The following is a 21,380-nucleotide window of genomic DNA, read 5'->3' as shown; positions in this document are numbered from 1 at the left end:
CTCTCTCCCAGGCACACTCGCTCGCCCTTGAATTTCCACAAATGCTTTCTGCTTCCTTAGTTCACCTGCACCAACCTCCGCATGGAGGCTGAAACCATGTGGCTCAAACTCCAGTTTTCTCACAGTCTCTTGCCCTGGAACCCACAGGCTCCTTAGGATCTGTTGGCTCGAATGTGAACACCTGCATGCACTATTCCAGTATCTGCTGGGGTTTCCTTGGTGGGCACCACTCTGTGGAGCTGCCCACACTTCTTTAACCGCTGTCCATGATTATCTCCCGAGAGCAGCTCTGTTCCAAACAAGCAGCGTTTCTACATTCTTCTACATCTTCCCATCTCTGTCTATCCATGTCCACAGCTTTCAAGTCCTGGCTAAACATTTGCCTTTAGGAAGCCTCTCTTGACCGACTTCAACTCCAGCGGCATCTCCAGTGGCCTCCATGCCTAGACCAGGGGCTGGGAAGGGAGGTGCTGGAGGGAGCGCTCACTGCAGAGCCTTCTGGAGAGATCCTGGGATTAGAAATGGGCCCCAAGGAGTGTTGTCATGACTGTGTTCCACAGCCTTATCAGGAGGTCTTGGTGCTCTCCCCCGCTGCCCAAGCAGGTCCAGCTGAGGGCACGAGTTGGTCTCCACATCTCCCGAGACAGCCTCCCCCTTGGCCTGTGGCAGCCAAGGCCCTGCTATTAGGTGCTCGCCATGTGTGCCACCCAGCTCCCTGGAATGAGATGCTGGTTGGATAGGCGATGATGGCTGTCCTTGTCATGAAGTCTAGTACCAGCTCTTACCTTCCACTCTCTACACTGATTCAGTTCAATTACTCCGGACCTGATGTTTTGCCATGTGCTGGAGAGAGAGGCAAGTTAGACATAGTCTGCCCTCATAGGAGGAGGGGTGCAAAAGGATAGTGATCTGGTGTCTATCAGCACAATGACAAACATTTCCCCTAGGAGAGTCAGGGCTGTCATCTCCCTAGTCCTGAGACACACAACCCCTCTTAGACATTCTGGATGCGATGAGAAGTCACCACCATGATCCTCACTTTGGGAAGGCTGCCGACTCAGGGTTGGAGCTCTTTGTTCCTGGGGGGTCAATGGGAAGGTTAAGGGCAAGGTTGCTGTGTCACTTGAGGTCCTCCAAGATGTAGATGACATGATGAGATTAGAAGTTTAGCAGATTTATTGGAGGAAGTCCATGTGGGAAAAGTGTCAGACCATAGCACAGTTCCCAGAAAGTCTCAGCCAGGTCAGTGGGGAGCCCCAGGCAATGGTCGCCCACAGGAGGAGTCCCACTCTGGGCAAGAAGGCCCAGTCCTAATGCCCCTGCCACAGACAGCCATGGTCCTAACGCCCCTGCTGTGTGCAGCCATTCACCTCCCGGGAGAGCATGGCCTCAGAGCAGCTCCACAGGCATGGCACCTGGAGCCTGGCAGGCCACTCTGCTCTCAGCTGCAGGTTCTCCTAAGGGAAGATTGGAGCAAGGCCGACCCCTTCTTTTAAAAAGTCTCCAATAAACAGTCAGTCAGGCTGCACTTAATTTCCCTGAGTGGGTTTTCTGCACTATCACCCTAGTACCACACGCCCTTTCTTCCCAGGAGTCCTTCGTCCCTATATGTCTCTGAGTTCTCTTAATGGGTGCATGGGATTCATTTTAGAAACTCAGGAATGAATTTTGGGGACGCCTGAATTCTACAGCGGGACCTCTGATCAGCCAGAAGCAGCAACAAAGAGGAAGAGGATGGTGAAAAGGCACCAAGGTGAACATCACCCACTTGATCCCTGGCAGCAAACACCCCTCATGGACCACTGTGGAAAGAACTTGATTTCTGTTCTGCCATGGGATGTAGGTGTAAGCTACTTTGTAATTGTTTTCAAGGCATTGGCTGTGAGCTTGGTCTCTTGCTTCTTTGCTAATAACCCCGACCATCCCCACCCCCATGCCTACCTCCAAGATTGCACATAGTGCTTGGTTCTGTGTTCAGCCGCCACTGGACACTCAACGGGAACCCAATAAAATGATTAAATACTGGTACTGGAAAAAAAATACATCTTGAGACAGTGTCTTTACATGTCTGTCTTCATGAGGATTATGTATTGGTAGCAGAGGTGAGTATTTAATAAGGGTTGGAAGGCCCTGCTACCCCTGCACTTTGAAGCATTTTCACCATTTCTTTTAGAGAACTATTAAAATGTCAGCCATTTCCTGTAATAGTGTTAGAAAAGAAGTCATGAAACAAGACTGGGATGCTCTCAGAGCAATCATTGTGTGCATCCCCAAGGGTGTACGGGACCATGCATTTTACGTTAGCACCCAGTACCACAAGTGCCCAGGACCTGTCTAAGTCCTGGACATGTGTGTGGTCAGCATTCAACTGTAGAGAATCCTGCTTGAAATGAATAGATCATTGGTGATACCCTCAGCCTGAACATTTTTCCCTATGCAATCATCTGTTCCAGGTGGATTTGACTGATATTCTACTGACTTAGAAAACATAAGACTCAATGTTTTTTTCTCTGTTTCTTCGGCCACCTCCAAACCAGAATTTTTCGGGAAAGCATTCATCATGCTTCTGGCAAAGACAAGTCAGGCAAGAGAAGGAGGTCCAGTTCTTCAAAGGCAGCTCTTGTGCTCTCCTTTCTATCTTGACTGAGAGAACACTTGGACTCTTCCTCAGCTGGTGGGTACCAAATTAGGATGTGTGGGGACTCAGTTGGGTTGGGGCAGCAGGAAAATGCCCTGAAAATAGGAGCCTCGGGTTTGGAAATTTGCTGGAAATTCCCAGATTGCTGGTAGGCAGGCTTCTGATGAGACTGGAGACACCCAGCCACCTTCTCAGGATCAGACTTGTGTTATTCATGCTCAGGACTCATGGTGTCAGGGCCATAACTGGTCCGTAGTGGCCGACTGTGTGCAGTAGGAAAAGATTCCCTCGAGGGCAACTCTACCCCCCCACACAAGGTCTAGTTGGCCCGTGAGGCTCTCCCATAGCTAACACTCAAGTTAGCAAGTTGGCAGCTCTTTTTCTCTACATTAACAGCCTCCTGTGCTGGAGGCAAGGCCAATGACAGCAACAACAGCCAACACCGTGATCGGAACTGGTTTTCAGAGTGTAGGCTCTGTCTCATGTCATCTTTTTCGCTGAATCTTCTCAGGTTGAGAGGGGTGAAGAGATTATTTATCTCCTGAAGCTTACCCAGATCCCACTGAAGGGGAGGTTGCCTCAGTTTCTCCTTTTATTGTACTTAACATTTGGACTATAGTTTGAGAAAGGGGAGGAGATGGGAAGAAAGTGGAGACCATGGAGGGAGGGATGTAAGGAAGCCCATATGAAGACCAAGGATGCCTTGGGACAGAACTCTGGGGTCAGCAGCCTCTTTCATCCCCCACTCACAAACCTTGGTTCCTTGCGTCGCTCTAGGCAGGAAGAACACCCAGGAGGAAGGCAGTATCAGAAGCTAGAGCCTCAATAATGCACAGATTCAGCTGTGGCAGCAGTTTCGGCATGAAAATCTCATGTTCCAGACAATCATGTTAAACCAAAAACATGCTTTAATGCCAGGCAAGAGCTACACAGTCAACTGATATACGGGCCACTCCACAGGCTATGACTTATAAATTAGATATTATTAAATCCACCGTGGGCATACTGATGGGATGGGACAACACCCCCAGTCCCCACCCCGACCCCCCAACTCTGAACGAGGTATGAACAGTCGAGCACTCTGTAGAATCCTTCAGGTCATAAGCCACTTTATTCCAGTCCCTTGAACATCACAGGCTGGTTTTATTTGGGACAGAATAGGTTTTATTTCCAAAGGTCCCTGAACACGGCAATGACAATGAACAGCCCAGCAGAGGAGTAACATAAACCTTAAGGCATGCAGCCTTCTGGGTGCTGTGGAGTCCCTTGGCCAAACTTGAGTGCGTTGGATTTGACATACAAAGACCTTCCTGGGAAGGAGAAGGAGAAAAACCACCTCTGAGAAAATACAGACAGGGTCAGTGGCAGGCCAGGACAGGGACCATTTCCATACATTCTGGAAGTATCAGCATTCATCGGCCTGCATGTGGCTCACTTTTCTTTCTGGAATAGCTGGAGACCTCTAGTCCTCACTCCAGCTCTAGGTTCCAAGGAACAGAGTGGGTCTGGCTCAACGACATGTCTTGACTAAGGGCAGAGCCCGGGCAGGTTTCTCAAAACATTAACTGATTCCACCTACCAAAGGAGAATTAAAGGAAGGAATTAGGACTTCGATCCAGAGCAGGGAAAAGTGCGATTCAGCTCCTGAGCACTGCCAATAGGGCATGCTGGGTTTCCTCACGCAGTCTGCTTTCTGTGTCTTAGGTTAATTCGCTATTTTTCAAAACAGCTTTTAACACTTGGCCATGGAGGAATTTGGCAAGTCTTGGTACAGAACCACTGTGAGGAACTGACCCCTGGGGGAAGACTCGGATTATTTTTACAGAGTCTAGGTCTCAAAGTTTCACCCTACAGATCTGGTTCTTTTTGGTCTACCATACAAATTTGGATTTCTGCTATCAGTTACAGCAGACTCAAGTCATACATAGAAACCTGGAGGTTAGCATGTTCGGCCACGTTTTTCTCCTGGTTATGATGTCTCTCTTTCTATGGTTCCTGTTCTTCGGCAAGTGGCTTGGCAGTAAATATACCCACTGGGGACCTCTCTGCCTTCTCTTATGGGCAAATTCCCCATGAACAGCCTCAAGTATTTGGGCCTCCCTTTGCCAGCTACTTGCGAGACTATGACTCGCCTGTAACCAGCAAATTTTTACTCTTAGCTTTCAATTCAAATCAGTGTGTCTGAGGTCACCAGACCAAACAGCAACTCAGACTTGCGCTGTCACTTCTGGAAATAGAAGTCTGCATTCAAAGAGCACAGCAATGGAAAATACTTTTGGATTCTCCATCGGGGGGGGGCCTTGGAAACCACAGATGCACTTGCCCTTGTCTTTATGACGAATTTGATGACTGCCCAACCTCTGACTCTTTAACAGGGGCAGGGAAACTGAACATTCCAGACCTGGCTCCCTAACCACGCACACAGATTAAACCACTGGGAAGTTCCAAGAATGTATGCAATTTTTTTTTTTTTGAGTCTGCAGAGTATTGATCTGCTCAGAAAAGCACCATGCCGCCAGTCTAATGCTGTCAATGGGCTGCTGGGCCTGGGAGGCAAACCACCCTCCTGGCCCCCCGTAATACATGTTAACATTCCTGTGCTCCAATTGTCCTGTCCCACTACCACCTGTTCTGCATCTGCCCTCTAGGCACGGCCACTCTGGAAACGCATTCAAAATTAAGGTTGGGCCCTAGTCAGGGTTACTTTGTATTTTTATGGAATATATAAAATATACTTGTCGATTGGTACATTTGCGCAAAGACAGATATGACTTCAAAACAAGACATAGACATTCATTATAGTTGTCTTACTTCACAATAAGCTACTAAAAACAGTCTTCTGGAATAAGATTGTATTAGTGCTCACTAAACATGCATTTCATTTAAACAAGGCAAAACACTTAATTTGGTCTGCAATACCCAATATGTTATATACAGCAGTCTTTTTATTTTATCACAATAGGCAACAAGATGGGTCTGGTTTTGAACTAGGTTACCATTTAGGTTTAATTTCCAAAGACACGCATATTAGCTCAACTAGTGTAAACCTGTGAAAAAATAGCTGAGCCATCTTTTTCCTCTCCTCTATTAATTTACCTTGAAATGTTCACAGCTTAGAAACTACAACCTACTGGGGAAGAGCGGGGAGTGGGCCCCCATGGGGAAATGTCCCAGCTCCCTGGAATAGCCTCACCCCAGAGGGTAACTTGTTCTTGGGGAATCCAGCATCTGCTGCCATCCATCACCCCTACAGCGGCATGTATGACAACAGACCCAGGCAGGGAGTTTTGTCTTTCAAACAAAAGCCCCTTGAAGCTTGCAATAGAATCATGGGACTGGATGGGTTTCCCTTCTTTTGCCCCCACCCCCGAGTCTTAGGTTTTAGAACAGAGACATTAGAATCAAAAGAAAAAATAATAGTAACGATTAAAAACCGTCAAACAATGAACACCACAAATGTTCTGTCCATGCTCTCCACAAGCACACTGGGGCTCTGGGCATTCCCACGAAGCATCCACGACAAAAGAAGCTGAAGGCGTCACGGAGGAAGGCGCATCAGACCGCACAGGGGACGGCATCACCGTTGATATTGTTTGGCAAAAAAAAAAAATTGTTAAAAAGAAGAATCAAAAGGGAACACAAGCAGCTCTACAATTCAATTGGTGGGCGCAGGGCTCAGAACTGGCCGGCACTGCTCGGGTCGCACTGCAGGAGGCGCACTATGGACGGGTCGCTTTTGGCCCCTCGGATGAACTCTTCCAGGGAGAGTTTTCCTAGGAAGCAAGAGGACGGGTGAGTGGTGGCTGGTGGCAGCTGCATGAGCTTACACCCTTCCCACTACTGTGTGCTGGGCAGTGTCGGTTCACCTTCTGCCTGCAGCCTCACTGCTGCTGTGACACACAGCACTCACCTGTCCCGGGGAAGAGCGCAGGGGACTCTCCAGGAACACTGCTGCCTCGTTCACCATGGCATTGCCAGCACTTAGGACAGTGCACGTGGCAATCAAACACCGCTGCCTGAGAGTGCACTGTGTGCCCGGCCCTGGGCCCGGGGCTGGGGAGAGGGTGGTGGATGATGCTGACTTGGCCCCTGACCTCCTGGCTCCAGGCGCCCTGGAGAGGCTCACTCGGCATTTGTAAAAGAAGTGGCCCTCCTGCCTTTATGAGAACGAGCTGGGCCCTGGCTGCACCCAGTTGGTTCCCATGATGTTCCCCGGAGCCTTCTGAGCCACTTCGTGTTCTTCACGCCACTCTGTGTTCTTAGGTTTGCTGCAAGAGCCCATCCTGTCTTGGGGAAGAAGTCGTGGACATAAGTGTTTGTTTATACAAACACCACGGGAAGACAGCTGTGCCTCCATCTGAGGTCAGGGGAAGAGCAGGGTATGTGTTCAAGGCAGAGGGTAACCCATGGGTTTCTGCCTCTCAATTAGGGTGCTCTCCTGCTACCCTGATGGCTGGAGGAGGGAGGCTCAGCAGCCTGGGCTCCCACTCAGACCCCGGTGACCTTTCCTTTCTGCATACGCTGGAGCACATATGGAATTCTTTTCCAGGAAGGCCCTTCTGTCACTTGTGGAGAGGACGGAGCGGTGGGGTAGGAGTTGGGGGACTGCAAGGCTTTCCTCATTCCTGGTGATTCCAGAAGGACCCTTCCTGTTTGTCTGCCCCGCCCCTGGGAGTGAAGTGACATGCTAGATTGGTAAATTTGGGAGGAATTGCCAGGCATCTTTGCCCAGCCTTGCCCTCCCTTTTTCTCTTGGAAGGAGCTGCCCGAGAGAGGATTTATTTCCATCTGCTCCTCCAAGGGCAGCACCTGGCCTGCCTGGCTCTGCACACCTGTGGGTTTTTCAGCACGCCCTTGGACTCTCATGCTAAGCCATAGCCTCCAGTGTCTCTCTATCTTTTGACCTCTGTCCTCTTTTATTTTCCAACTTATTCCAAACCCGACAGGAGGGGGCCTCCCCCAACAGAAACACCAACAAACATATCTTCTCCTCAGCCACAATTCCCTCCTCACCAGAACCTAGTTCTTGTTTAACAAAACCCACTTTATCTCCATGAAGGAAAACCATAGGGATGTATTTATTAATTTATTTTTAATTTGTAGAGCTGATCCCCTCCAAGCTTTGTGTTCTGGCCATTTTTTTTATGAGTCCTGCCCTGTTCACAGTAGTTAAAATGGTGATGACTTCTTCCAGCTTGGCAAGGCACGAGAGAAGGGAGACTGGTGTGGTCTCCGAACACTTTGCAATCTCTCAGAGGTTGGCTCTGGGAGGCACCAGCTGGAGGTAGCAGGGGCAGACCTGGAGCTCGGCATGATATCTGGCTTTCTTCAGTTAACTGTCTGCATGCTTCATAGTTGGCTCCTAGGAGAACTTGCCTGTGGGCCCAGATTTTTCTCTTCAAATCAGAGGCCAGAGGTTAGTTTCCAAGAGCATCAGGTAAGCTAAATCTAAGGGTAGGAGACTCTACGTGAGGTCTGCTCTGCTCTAGACAGGGAGGGGTGCAAGTGGCCTCAGTTCTGGGGTCCAGTAGCCAAGCACTGAGCTGAAGCACCCAGTCCCCTGGTTGGGCTAAGATTCCTCTGAGAGTTGTGAACTTACAGCCCCTCTTCCTCCTTCCTTCTATGGCTCCCACCCACCTCCCCCAACCCTAACCTTTGAAAATTTAATTTAATTTTAAACACAAGGTTTTCCCTTAGAAGGGCACAGGTCTTTAGCAGTGAGTTGTGCTCTGAGAATGCTAACTCAATCAGGGCTCTGCGATCCTACAGCAGCAAAGAACCAATGGAGAGACCCTAATTCATTGCCTACGATCAACACAGAGTTAGGGCTTTATCCTGTGACATCTGATCTCCCATCCTTTAGCCCTATCCTAAAGAGGTGTCTGGACCTAGAACACAGCACAAACCCATTGTGCTCTTGAGTACCAGTAAAATCTGCAGTTTAACATCAACAAGTTAACTATTAAAATAATCCCATGCTTGTTTAGTCACAACTATTCATTGTAAATCAAAGCAAATAAAGGGACATAGGATGTTTCAAAATGGAATGGCACCTTTGTGGAGGAAACAAAGCAAGGAGATTGGCCCATACCACACAAACCCAGATTCTCAGGCAGCTGTACCTGGGCAGGGGATAAAAAGAGACAGAGGCTCTCTCTACGGCGAAGGCTTCTATTGTTCTATAGATCAGCGCCAGGTGGGAGCCCAAGTGCATGTGCACATGTTGACAAGAATTGCCAGGGCCTCTGAACAGATCGGGTGAGCTGATAATAACAGCAAGAGCTACAAGCCTGGCCCTGAGCTGAGCACTTTCCACTCAAGTATAACATTTAAATAGCGTTGCCAGATCTGGCAAATTAAATACAGGACGCCCCGTTAACTTTGAATTTCAGATAAACAGCAAGTGACTTTTTTAGTTTGGCATACTAATCCTGACAATTGTTTGCTGTTTATCTGAAATTCAAGGATAATTGGGCCTTCTGTATTCTCTCTGGCAATTTAAGATCTAAAATCCTTCTGTTAAGTTTGAAATTCAACTCTCTTTTTCACTTTGTTGGGTTTGAATTGTGGGTGGCACCATCAGGGTGGGAACCTGCTGGGCACCTTACTCCCTCACCACTACCCCTGGCACCCCAGTGACTGTGGGAGCCCACTGTCTCTGGGAAACACAACATCTCAGTGCATGAACTGGAGACTCCAACAAAACCCCTTTGGCAGGCTGGAGTGAAGGCTGTCAGCACCTGGGTAGAACAACAGAATAACAACCCTCTCCCCATTTTGATGACCTGGACTGCAGGGCCCCAGCCTGCTGTGGCCTAAGCCTGTCCCAAGGATGGGTCTGTGCTAACAATGGTTTCTTGGGTCCCTTCATTCTTGCCCCACAAGATCCATTCTATTTTCTTGGAGGTAGAAGTTGACCTACAAGGAGGATAGAAGAGACTAGAAATAAGGCATTTTCCCCAATTCTGGGCTCAATTCTCCTGTGGCCACCTGGTCCTCTCCCCTCCTACCCACTTGGGAGGCTTGGAGGATGAGCCACTCGCATGAAGGGCCTCAAGTGGCACTTCCCAGTATGGACTCCCCAGTCCTTCCAGCAACCCTCATCTGAGCTAAGCAGTGCAGCCCCCGCCTCCTACCATCTCTGTTGGTGTCCATCTGGCGGAAGATCTTTTCTGTTCTTTTCTCTGGGGTTGACTCATCTTCAGGCATTTTCATTACGGAGGAAACCATCTTATAGATTGCCTGGGGACAGAAGCAACATGGTGGTAAGACAGAGAAACGGTATGGCACACAATCATTAAACCTCCCAAATGCGGGTTGAAGGGAATGTCCCCATCTGCATTGGACCTGGTCCTATCCCCACTGATTGGTATAAGATGTGGCGGCACAGGTAGAAGAAGCTAGGCCCACAAAGCTTGTTCTCCTCCAGTGAGGACCTTCAGGAGGGACAACCAGCAGGAAGACCCTGTGTCTCCAGTGTTTTTTGTTTTTTGAGATAGGGTCTCTCATTCTGTCACCCAGGCTAGAGTGTAGTGGCACACTCACAGCTCACTGCAGGCTCCATCTCACAGGTCAAGCAATCCTCCCACCTCAGCCTCCCAAGCAGCTGGGACTAGAGGTACTCCCTACCACACACGGCTAATTTTTTAAAATTATTTATTTATTTATTTATTTTTGGAGAGACGAGGTCTCACTATGTTGCCCAAGCTGGTCTCAAACTCCTGGGCTCAAGCTTCTCCTACCTCGGTCTCCCAAAGTGCTGGGATTACAGACATGGGCCACCTCTCCTAGCCATCTCCATTGTTCATGTGCATACAAATCCCCTGGGAATCTTGTTAAAATGCAGAATCTGATTGGGTAGTGCTGGGGGAAGGGGTGGGGCTGAGAGTCTGTATTTTTAATGAGCTCCGGTGCGATGCTGCTGCTGCTGTTCTAAAGACCCTGCTTTGAGAAGCAAGGTCCCCACTTTGAGGAGCAAGGCTGCAGATGACATTCCTCAGGCTAGAGAGGTAAGTGGATGCCTATCATGGACCCTTGAGAGTCCACAATGACCCCTCAAGGATGACAGACATGTGACACTCTGTGTGTGCCACATGTTCCCCCAGGCAGACTTCCAGTCCATTCCAGTGCTTTTCCCCCTGCGTGTGACAATGGTCTCACGTTCCTTCTCAGCAAGCTCCCAGGTAGTTCTGAGATGGAAACCACCTGTCATCAGAGCTCTGAAATATTACACAACCTCAGGCCTGAGCTAAACTAGGTACAGCTATGACATCTGATGGGCGAAAGAGGATTCTGTGGAGTTTTGTAAGCACTACTGAAACTATCACCTCACTGCCTGTGACCTCCACATGGGACTCAGTAAGGGCCCAAAGGCCTCTGTGGTCAAAGGTAGTTTTTATTTGGGAAGAGAAATGAAAAGTCATTGTTTTTTTCCCCAGATCATGACTTTCCTAATCAGAGTCACTTTGGGCATCTTAGTCTTGGGGACAAGTTTTAGAAAAAATAAATTTTGACAGGGAGTAGGCAGAAAATTTCAGAAAGTTCTGGAGCTCTAGGGGCAGTCAGGCAGGTGGAGAGGACAGAGAAAGGAAAGCAGCTGTGGGGAGTCACCTCCAAATGGGAAAGGTGGGAGCAGAAAAAGACATTGAAGGTTCAACTGAGCTGCTTTACAATCTTGCTCAGGACCAACCCTGCCAGAAGTCCCTTATAGATTCTGGATAAAGTCGGGTAAGTACTCTAATCTCAGTCAAAATAAGAACGAAAACGGACTCACCCAGTGTTCTGGCCTTTAGGCTGATCCTGTCCCTCAGGGACGCCTCTGGACAGGCTCCCTGAGTCTGTCTCAAACCCACCCAACGTGCTTACTGAACTCCAGAGCTGACTCTGCAGCGACTTGTTCTGGGAGGTAAAGCGCAGAGTTAGGGTACTATCTAGGATAATGGGTGTCCCTGGGGTAAGCTGAGCCATTTCATTCCCAAGAAATGCTCACTGAAGTGTGCTCTGGAGACAAGAAGGGAGCCATCGTCTGGCCTCCTCATCATGGTCCTCTGCCTGCTGTCATCCCAGCCCAGGTCTACTCCACCAACTGTGCTGGGGCTGTAGTGCCATGTGCCTCACTGCCGGGGACACCTAAGTTCTTGGGGTAGCTAGGGAAGGCCAGAGAGATGGAGCTGTTTTTGCAAATGGGAGAAGAGAGGCCCTGAGACTTAACAGGCCCAGGTGAAGATTTAGTAACAGTAGACAGCAGGTGTCTTTTCACACCAGCAAAAGTCTTGAGGTCTAGCAACCTCTCCCCAGCTTGCTTTCCTCCCACAGTGGAAGCTTTTCGTAACTCTTGACCTAGTCAAAAGGGAATCGGCACCAACTAGGAAAACATACACACCCGTCACATGTTTGGAGCTCATATGATCTAAATATTTGGTGAATTCTTAAGCCCAGGAATCTTAGGACAACAATAACACAACACCTAGAAATTGGTGTCCCTGCGGATCACATTAGCACAATCTCTTTAAAGGAGAGAGCGCGGAGCGGTTTCAGGAGTTGCAGAGGTGTTGCGGGGAAGAGCACTTATGGACAACGGATGAGTTTATTTTCGCCAGAAGTTTTAAGGGGGCTGTGTATTTATTCATTCTCAATCTTCTCTGGGGCTGGATTGTTCCTTCTCCATGTCTGTCTGGCCTCAGTAAGGTTGTCTCATGTGGTACTTCTAGATGCCACTGGCTTTGTGCCCGTGACTGGCCATAGGAGGTGTCTCCCAGCTCAGATGCTCCACAAAGGCTGTTGTCAAGAGTCTGACAATATGATACGCTCCTTGGTGTCCTGGACAAGCAGCTTTGTTTATATTCTTCTCTCATCTGAGTGCTCACCTACCCCATCTCCCCTCCTCCTTGGACTCTTATCCATGTGTTAAGAATAGATTGAAATGTTACCCTCCTCCAGGAAGCCTTCCATCATCTTCCCTTCTTCTACTGCTATGTGTAATCTCCCTCCCTCTGGGCTAGCAAAGGGCTCCATCCCAGCCTCTCTTGTATCACTTCCTTCCATTTACCCTGAACTCATACCCAGGATGTTCTCCTTTTAGAGTGAGGGTAGCAGTCACATCTGGCTATTTTTTGAACCCCTGATAGTGCCTAACATAGGGTCTTGAATACAGTCAACTTCACTTAGTTTAGAGAATTTATTCAGGAATAACTGTCCCCTAGTTGCCCTCTCATTCTATCCCCTCTCTCACTTTTCTTCTGCACTGCTCCAATTTACAAAGTTCCCCTTTATCCTTTTAAATGTTTTTTTCAGTTTCCTCTTTTCTTTTTCTTCTCTCTCTCTTCACATAATTAAACATATTCATGTGAAACCCCTTAAATATTTTTAATCTGTCAAAAGCTTTGAGCTTTTCCCTTAGAAACCATGCAAACCCACCCATCACTGCGGATGATGTCAGGTTTGGGGATTTAGAAGCTGATCCATGGACCCCAGGTCATGGAAATCCCTGCCCTTAGGTGACTGCCTCTTCATCCATCCACTCACTCAGTCATGCATCAAATATGTATAAGCAACTACTGTGTACCAGGTATTGACATTGATCTAATCCTTTCCCTTATGTTTTTTGCTGTGAAATAAGGCAGACATTAGTAAAATAAAGAAATACATATAAACCATTGTTGAGAAAAGTGCTAGAAAGAAGAGTGCATGGCTTCTGTGATGACACAGTGGGAGAGTTAGGTTTTGCCAGGAGGGTTAGGGTAGGCTTCTCTGAGGACTGAGGATTGAGTAAAGATGTGAAGAAAGTATAGGGCTTAAATAAGTCAGGGATGATGGAACCACCACGTGGAAGCCCAGGGTGGGAGCATGGCAAGGAGCTCAACAGAGTGTGGGGGCATACAGTACATGATGTGGCTCTAGAGCAAGCAGGGAAAGACCACTGAGGCCTCACAGTGTTTAGGGATCTATATTTCTCCAATGAGCAACAAAAGATGGAAGTGTCATTAAATTTGATTTTCCTATTCACATTCATTTCCCAAATTTACCTCTGTTGCCTTCCTTATTTGCAGTCAGTGGTGTTCAGAGAATTGAAAACTAGTCATTTGCAACATACCAGAAACAAAAGACAGCTAAAGCAGTGTTAAGAGGGAAATTTATAGCACTAAATGCCCACATCAGAAAGCTAGACGGATCTCAAATCTCCACCCTAACATCACAATTAAAAGAGCTAGGGAAGCAAGAGCAAACAAATCCAAAAGCTAGCTGAAGACAAGAAATAACTAAGATTAGAGCAGAACTGAAAGAAACAGAGACATAAAAAACCCTTCAAAAAATCAATGAATCCAGAAGCTGTTTTTTTGAAAATATTAACAAAATAGACCACTAGCTAGACTAATAAAGAGGAAAAGAGAGAAGAATCAAATAGATACAATAAAAAATGATAAAGGGTATATCACCACTGACACCACAAAAATATAAACTACCATCAGAGAATACTATAAATATCTCTAGGCAAATAAACTGGAAAAGCTAGAAGAAATGTATAAATTCCTGAACACATACATCCTCCCAAGACTAAACCAGAAAGAAGTTAAATCCCTGAATAGACCAATAACAAGTTGCGAAATTGAGGCAGTAATTAATAGCCTACTAACTAAAAAAAGCCCAGAAGCAGATGGATTCACAGCCGAATTCTACCAAAGCTACAAAGGGGAGCTGGTACGATTCTTTCTGGAACTATTCCAAACAATTGAAAAGGAGGGAATCCTCCCTAACTCATGTTATGAGGCTAGTATCATTTTGATACCAATACCTGGCAGAGACACAACAACAAAAAAAGAAAACTTCAGGCCAATATCCTTGAAGAGTGTCGATGGAAAAATCCTCAATAAAATACTGACAAACCAAATCCAGCAGCACATCAAAAAGCTTATCCACCATGATCAAGTTGGCTTCATCCCTGGAATGAAGGCTGGTTCAACATATGCAAATCAATAAACATAATCCATCATATAAACAGAACCAATGACAAAAACCACATGATCAGCTCAATAGATCAGAAAAGGCCTTTGATAAAGGCCTTCATGTTAAAAACTCTCAATAAACTAGGTACTGATGGAACATATCTTAAAATGATAAGAGCTACTTATGACAAACCCACAGCCAATAACATACTGAATGGGCAAAAGCTCGAAGACTGGCACAAAACAGGTATGCCCTGTCTCACCATTCCTATTCAACATAGTTGGAAGTTCTGGCCAGGGCAATCAGGCAAGAGAAAGAAATAAAGGGTATTCAAATAAGAAGAGAGGAAGTCAAATTTTCTCTGCTTGCAGATTACATTATTCTATACTTAGAAAGCCCCATCGTCTCAGACCCAAAAATCCTTAAGCTGATAAGCAACTTCAGCAAAGTCTCAGGATACAAAATCAATGTGGAAAAATCACAAGCATTCCTATAGACCAACAATAGACAAGCAGAGATCCAAATAATAAATGAACTGCCATTCACAATTGCTACAAAGAGAATAAAATACCTAGGAACACAGCTAACAAGGGAGGTGAAAGATCTCTTCAAGGAGAATTACAAACACTGCTCAAGTAAATAAGAGAGAATATAAACAAATGGAGAAACATTCCATCCTCATGGATAGGAAAGATCAATATAGTGAAAATGGCCATACTGCCCAAAGTAATTTAAAGATTCAATGCTATTCCCATCAAACTACCACTGACATTCTTCACAGAACTAGAATAAAAAATTTTAATTTCATATGGAACCAAAGAAGAGCCTGTATAGCCAAGACAATCCTAAGCAAAAAGAACAAAGCTGGAGGCATCACATTACCTGACTTCAAACTATATTACAAGGCTACAGTAACCAAAAGAGCACAGTACTGGTACCAAAAAAGACATATAGACCAATGGAAGAGAACAGAGACCTCAGAAATAACACCACACATTTACAACCATCGGATCTTTGACAAACCTGACAAAAACAAGTAATGGCGAAAGGATTCCCTATTTAATAAATGGTGCTGGAAAACTGGGTAGTTATATGCAGAAAACTGAAACTGCACCCCTTCCTTACACGTTATACAAAAATTAACTCAAAATAGATTAAAGACTTAAATGTAAAACCCAAAACCATAAATATCCTAGAAGAAAACCTAGGCATTACCATTCAGGACATAGGTGTGGGCAAAGACTTCATGATGAAATTGCCAAAAGCAAAAAAAGCCAAAAATGACAAATGGGGCCTAATTAAACCAAAGAGCTTCTGCACAGCAAAAGAAACTATCATCAGAGTGAACAGGCAACCTACAGAATGAGATAAAATTGTTGCAATCTATCCATCTGACAAAGGGCTAATATCCAGAATCTACAAGGAACTTAAACAAATTTACAAGAAAAAAACAACTCCATCAAAAAGTAGGCAAAGGATATAAACAGACACTTCTCAAGAAGACATTTATGCAGCCAAGAAACATGAAAAAAAAAAAAGCTCAACATCGGTGATCATTAGAGAAATGCAAATCAAAACCACAATGAGGTACCATCTCACGCCAGTCACAATGGTAATTATTAAAAAGTCAAGAAACAATAGATGCAGATGAGGCTATGGAGAAATAGGAATGCTTTTACACTGTTGGTGAGAACATAAATCAATTCAACCATTGTGGAAGACAGTGTGGTGATTCCTCAATGATCTAGAACCAGAAATACCATTTGACCCAGCAATCCCATTACTGGCTATATACCCAAAGGATTATAAATCATTCTACTATAAAGACACGTCCACATGTATGTTTATTGCAGCACTATTTACAATAGCAAAGATATGTAATCAACCCCAATGTCCATCAATGATAGGCTGGATAAAGAAAATATGGCACATATATACCATGGAATACTATGCAGCCATAAAAAGGAATGAGATCGTGTCCTTTGCAGGGACACAGATGAAGCTGGAAGCCATCATCTCCTCAGCAAAATAACACAGGAACAGAAAACCGAACACCGCGTGTTCTCACTCATAAGTGGGAGTTGAACAATGAGAACACATGGACACAGGGAGGGGAACAACACACACTGGGGTCAGCTGTGGGGTGGGGGTCAAGGGGAGAGAGAACATTAGGACAAATAGCTAATGCATGCAGGGCTTAAAACCTAGATGATGGGTTGATGGGTGCAGCAAACCACTATGGCACATGTATACCTATGTAACAAATCTACACATTCTGCACATGTATCCAAGAACTTAAAGTAAAATTTTAAAAAAGAAAACTAGTCATTTGTAAATTATTTAATAATTGTGTATTATCTACTATGTGCTAAGTGGTGGAGATACAATTGTCAACAAGACTGATATGCTCTCTATTTTTATTTATTTATTTATTTATTTTTTTTGAGACAAAGTCTCATTCCGTTGCCCAAGCTGGAGTGCAGTGATACTATCACGGCTCACTGCAGCCTTGACCTCCTGGTCTCAGACAATCCTCCTGTCCCAGCCTCCTGAGTTGCTGGGACCAAAGGCATGCACTACCATGCCCAGTTAAGTTTTTAGAAAATATTTGTAGAAATGTGGTTTCCCTATGTTGCCCAAGCTGGTCTCGAACTCCTGGGCTTAAGAGATATTCCTGCCTCAGTCTCTCAAAGTGCTGGAAATATAGGCATGAGCCACTGTGCCTGGCCGCTCTCTCTTATTTCATGTCTCACAATCTTCTAGTACAGGAGTTGGGAGGTCTCATATGGGGCACCAAAAACATCTTATTTTTCAATGATCCCCATTTAGATGGGTATAGTCATCCCAGCAATGCCTTGATAGCTGTTATGAAAGCCCTTGCCTAGGCTACCTCTGGGTCCCCTGGTGGCAAGTAAAACCTATTGGTCTGGAGCACTCTTTGGGACTTTCAGGGTCTAAGGTTGTGGCCCATGAAACTCTTCTTCTTGGGATTCTGATGCAAAATCAACTGTGTAATAATCTAGGGGTTATTCCCTTAACACCCTTGGTTGAAGAAATGAATGAAAGCTCAAACAAACACATGAATGTGTGAAGCTCTCACACTCAACGGAAAGTCTTCCAGAGTCTTGGTATTCAGTATTAGGCTAAAGGAGTGAGGCTGTCACAGAGAAATGAGAATCAGTTAATACAACAAACAAACAACTCCCACTACTTCCTCCACAAAATGAACAGAGTCAGAAGGCCCCGATGTGAACATATGTGCAAGCAGGGCTTCTGGAATGGGGTGGGAGGCACCATGTCTGAGTGTGTTGTGGGTATGAGGAGGAAGTGGGGGTCTTCTTCAAGGGGCTCACATATAACTCTTTCGTGACACTCAGATCAGATAGGAATTAGTGGGTTATTTATAAAGCCAGGCCTTTATAAATGTCAGGGGTGGTACCAGAATTGTGAGCAGAGAGCCGAGGCGACGAGTCCCAGTGGCCCTCAGAGTGAGTGAGTGAGTGAGTGACAGCCCTGCAGAGCCACAGTGGCAGGATTGTCTGTCCCTTTGCTCCCTTCCCACGGCATCAACAACCGAGAGCTGATTGTATCAGAACTTTAAAATCTGGGACTGCATAGCACAGAGGAGATAAACACGACCCCAGACAGCCATCTGAGACAAATCATGTCTTTTACTAGCTCCAGTCCCCACCCCTTCTACATGTAATGGGATTAAACCATGAAGAGACCAGGCTACTTTCCTACTTTATTTTTAGCAATGTCAATGAGAGGCCTAGCAGGGTCATCCTGTTTTTAATTAAACTTGAAAAGTCCTTTTCTTGTCTCTGGGTAAATGCGGAGCTTTGGGACACCCAGGAGCCCAGCCCTGACTCTTCCCGTGCCAGGTTTGAGACAGCTCTCTGCTGTGGCCAGAGCCCCTATCAGCTTCCCTGTGGCCTACATTTTTTTTTTCTTTTTCTCTTTGAAAAAACAATCTCTTGGAATATTGGAAAGGGAGGACTGAGGTCTGCACTGATCAAGGTTGTGCAATTAACTGAGGGCAGGCAAAATTCCAAGAATTAACGCTCAACCTCTTCTCTGAAGGAAACCAGATATTTCATTGCAAAATATAGGGTATTCTAATAGGAAACTAGACACCCAAGGCTCTCTGACAGCAGACTATGGACAACAGAAGTTCAGCAGTACCTGGTTGTCCTCAGATTATAGATTAAAAAAACAGTACTTCGCATAGAAGTGAAGAACCATTTTTGCTGCTGAAAATAGAGTTTGAAACCACTGAACCACTTTGTGTACTGGTCCCTTTGTGATAGTGCGATTCTTTTTTTTCTCTTTGAGACAGGGTCTCACTCTGTCTCCCAGGCTGGAATGCAGTGGCATGATGATACCTCACTGCAACTTCGGACCTCCTGGTCTCAAACCATCCTTCCACCTCAGCCTCCCGAGTAGCTGAGACCACAGGCATGCGCCACCACACTGAGCTAATTTTTAATTTTTTGTAGACATAGAGTCTCAGTATGTTGCCCAGTCTGATCTAAAACTCCTGGGCTCAAGTGATCTTCCTGCCTCAGCCTCCCAAAGTGTGGAAATTACAGCTGTGAGCCACCGCACCCAGCTAGATACTGTGATTCTTAAATGGAATGAGAGAGTCCAAGATTTGTACACTGCACTCTCTGCACACTAGGGGAGCTTACTATTTAAAATAACCCAGCACTATGCCCTTTTATAACTTGAAGACTTATGGGAAGTTAGATGTAGCCTTAACACGGGAAGAACTTTATGTTCTGTGGTGTGCAACAGCAGAAGAGCAAGAGGCTGCTCTGCAGAAGTGGGTTCATGGATATTGGAGATACAGAAACAAAGGCTGAACAATCACACATTGGCGATGCTGTAAAGGTGTCTCGCAATGCGCTTTCCAAGAAATGTCAGCCTTCCAAGATGTGTTAAGATCAGAGAGATCCCATCATCAAAACAGTATTGGGAAACACTGCTTACTTTATTCCCTTCTCAAAACATCACAATGCACATGAACATATTAAAGATTCTGGTAATTCCCGCAGTAAAGAGACCTGTTGAAATCTATTTAAACCAGGTTTTCTCAAACTGGTTTGACCAGAACCCTTTTGTTACAAAACATCTACGAAAGTAGTGCCTCAAGAAAGTTCTATCTGCACTAGGACTGACTCTTACTCTGACTCCCTCTTCATCTGGACTGTTTTCTCTGTTCCTCCTTTTTCTTTTTCTTTTTTCCCAAAACAAATAGCCTGGAATGCTTCTTCATGAGATTTGTCTTCCCAACGGCTTCTAAGTTTCCTCCAGACAGAGATATTGTCTTATTCACCTTTGTATGTTTTGGAGTCTAACACTTACTTTATTCAACAAACATTTGCGGACTTTATGAATAGCACAAAAATGGTGCTAAATCCCTTGGCATCAGCACAGTCCTGCCTTGAAGGAGCTCACAGGACAGGTGGCAGCAGGACAGGTCAACACAGAAACACATCAGCATGAGAGTAGAGAGTGTGGCTTCTGGCCAAGATGGAGTCATAGGGATTGAACTTACCCTCCCACCTGAAGCAGCAGCAACCACAAACCCAAAAAACAATGGACATGAAACGACAGTTTACCAGGTGCTGGGAACTGGGCAATAAAGGACAGTAATCCCTGAGAAAATGAAAACGTGAGAGGGAAGTCCTATTTTGGCCCCAGCTTAATGACTTGAGAGAGTTTCCAAGCCACAGTGCCAGGAGCGGGGACCTATGTGATGCCTGGTGGACTCACTGATGAGCAGATGACATTGAGAGTTTGAAGACACCAAAGTGGCTAGTGATCTCTGGACAGAGTAAAAGAGAAGAGAGAGTGGCACACAGGGAACTCCAGAGAGCTGTGGCAGGTCTCCCTCAAGTAGTCAGCATAGTCAGTCTACACATGGGAAGAAACTACTCAGGACTGGGAAAAAAGAACCAAGTGGAAGGATTAAAGGAAAGAGTGCCTGGCCCTCCCACAAGGTCCAGAAGTGTGCCTGTTTCCATCAGCCAGAGGGAGAGCCTCATGATTTGTGGGGCACCGGCTAGTCAGAAAGGCTTGGCCTCAGTAGTGGTAATAATCGGTGCTAGCTGAGTGCCACTCGCGTGTCAGCTAATGAATCTGAAAAGCAAGACCGGGAAAGTTCAAACTGTTTCCAAGTAATTTAACTGTGTCTTGGAAGAAAGTTTAAGAACATTTATAGAGCTATAGAAATATCCAGCACTCAACATGGTAAAATCCTGTTGAAGAGATCATAAAGTAATTATATCTTTCAGTGGAGTTGTTCATGATTACAAAACAGCAATCTACTTGAAATTAACAACAAAAAAAGCATTATTATGATGGAGATCAACAACAGAGTTAAGTGCATAGGACTGGAGTGTGGGGGGCAGAGGAGACACCTCCACGGAGTGAGAGGGAGATGTGGTAAGAGTGCACTCTAGGACACCGCATGAGAAAAGGCTGTGGGATGTGAGAGGCCACGGTGACTTCTGGTATCTTCCAGCTAACATATAACTGAGGCATGGAGCATTCAAAGGTCACAAATGTGAGAGAGTCTTGAGAGAGATGGGGACCCAGTCAAAAGGCTGTTATATGCCTCATTAAGAAATTTAGATATCATTTAAAGTGAATGGGGGCCAGGCACGGTCACTCATGCCTGTAATCCCAGCACTTTGGGAGGCTGCGGCAGGCGGATCAGCTGAGGTCAGGAGTTCAAGATCAGCCTGGCCAACGTGGTGAAACCCCGTCTCTACCAAACATACAAAAATTAGCC

At 45.9% G+C, this 21,380-nt stretch overlaps 1 protein-coding gene across 4 annotated transcripts in view; it reads right to left on the bottom strand.

Moving 5' to 3' along the window:
* Window positions 1–3,523: 3,523 nt before the first annotated feature.
* Window positions 3,524–21,380, bottom strand: part of NCALD (neurocalcin delta) — a 472,522-nt gene continuing 454,665 nt past the window's right edge. For all 4 annotated transcript variants that reach the window (XM_011931436.1, XM_011931444.1, XM_011931428.1 and 1 more), the window contains 2 exons: window positions 9,775–9,880; window positions 3,524–6,411 (listed from right to left, as the gene is read on the bottom strand). In XM_011931436.1, coding sequence (XP_011786826.1) covers window positions 6,314–6,411; window positions 9,775–9,880 — 204 coding nt within the window. In that variant the 3' untranslated portion in view covers window positions 3,524–6,313. The remainder of the gene's footprint in view (window positions 6,412–9,774; window positions 9,881–21,380) is intronic.

This window comes from Colobus angolensis, unplaced genomic scaffold, assembly GCF_000951035.1.
Source record: "Colobus angolensis palliatus isolate OR3802 unplaced genomic scaffold, Cang.pa_1.0 Scaffold121, whole genome shotgun sequence".
NCBI lineage: Eukaryota > Metazoa > Chordata > Mammalia > Primates > Cercopithecidae > Colobus > Colobus angolensis.
The sequence above is the reverse complement of the archived record's forward strand: the minus strand, read 5'-3'. Positions and strand labels throughout refer to the sequence as shown.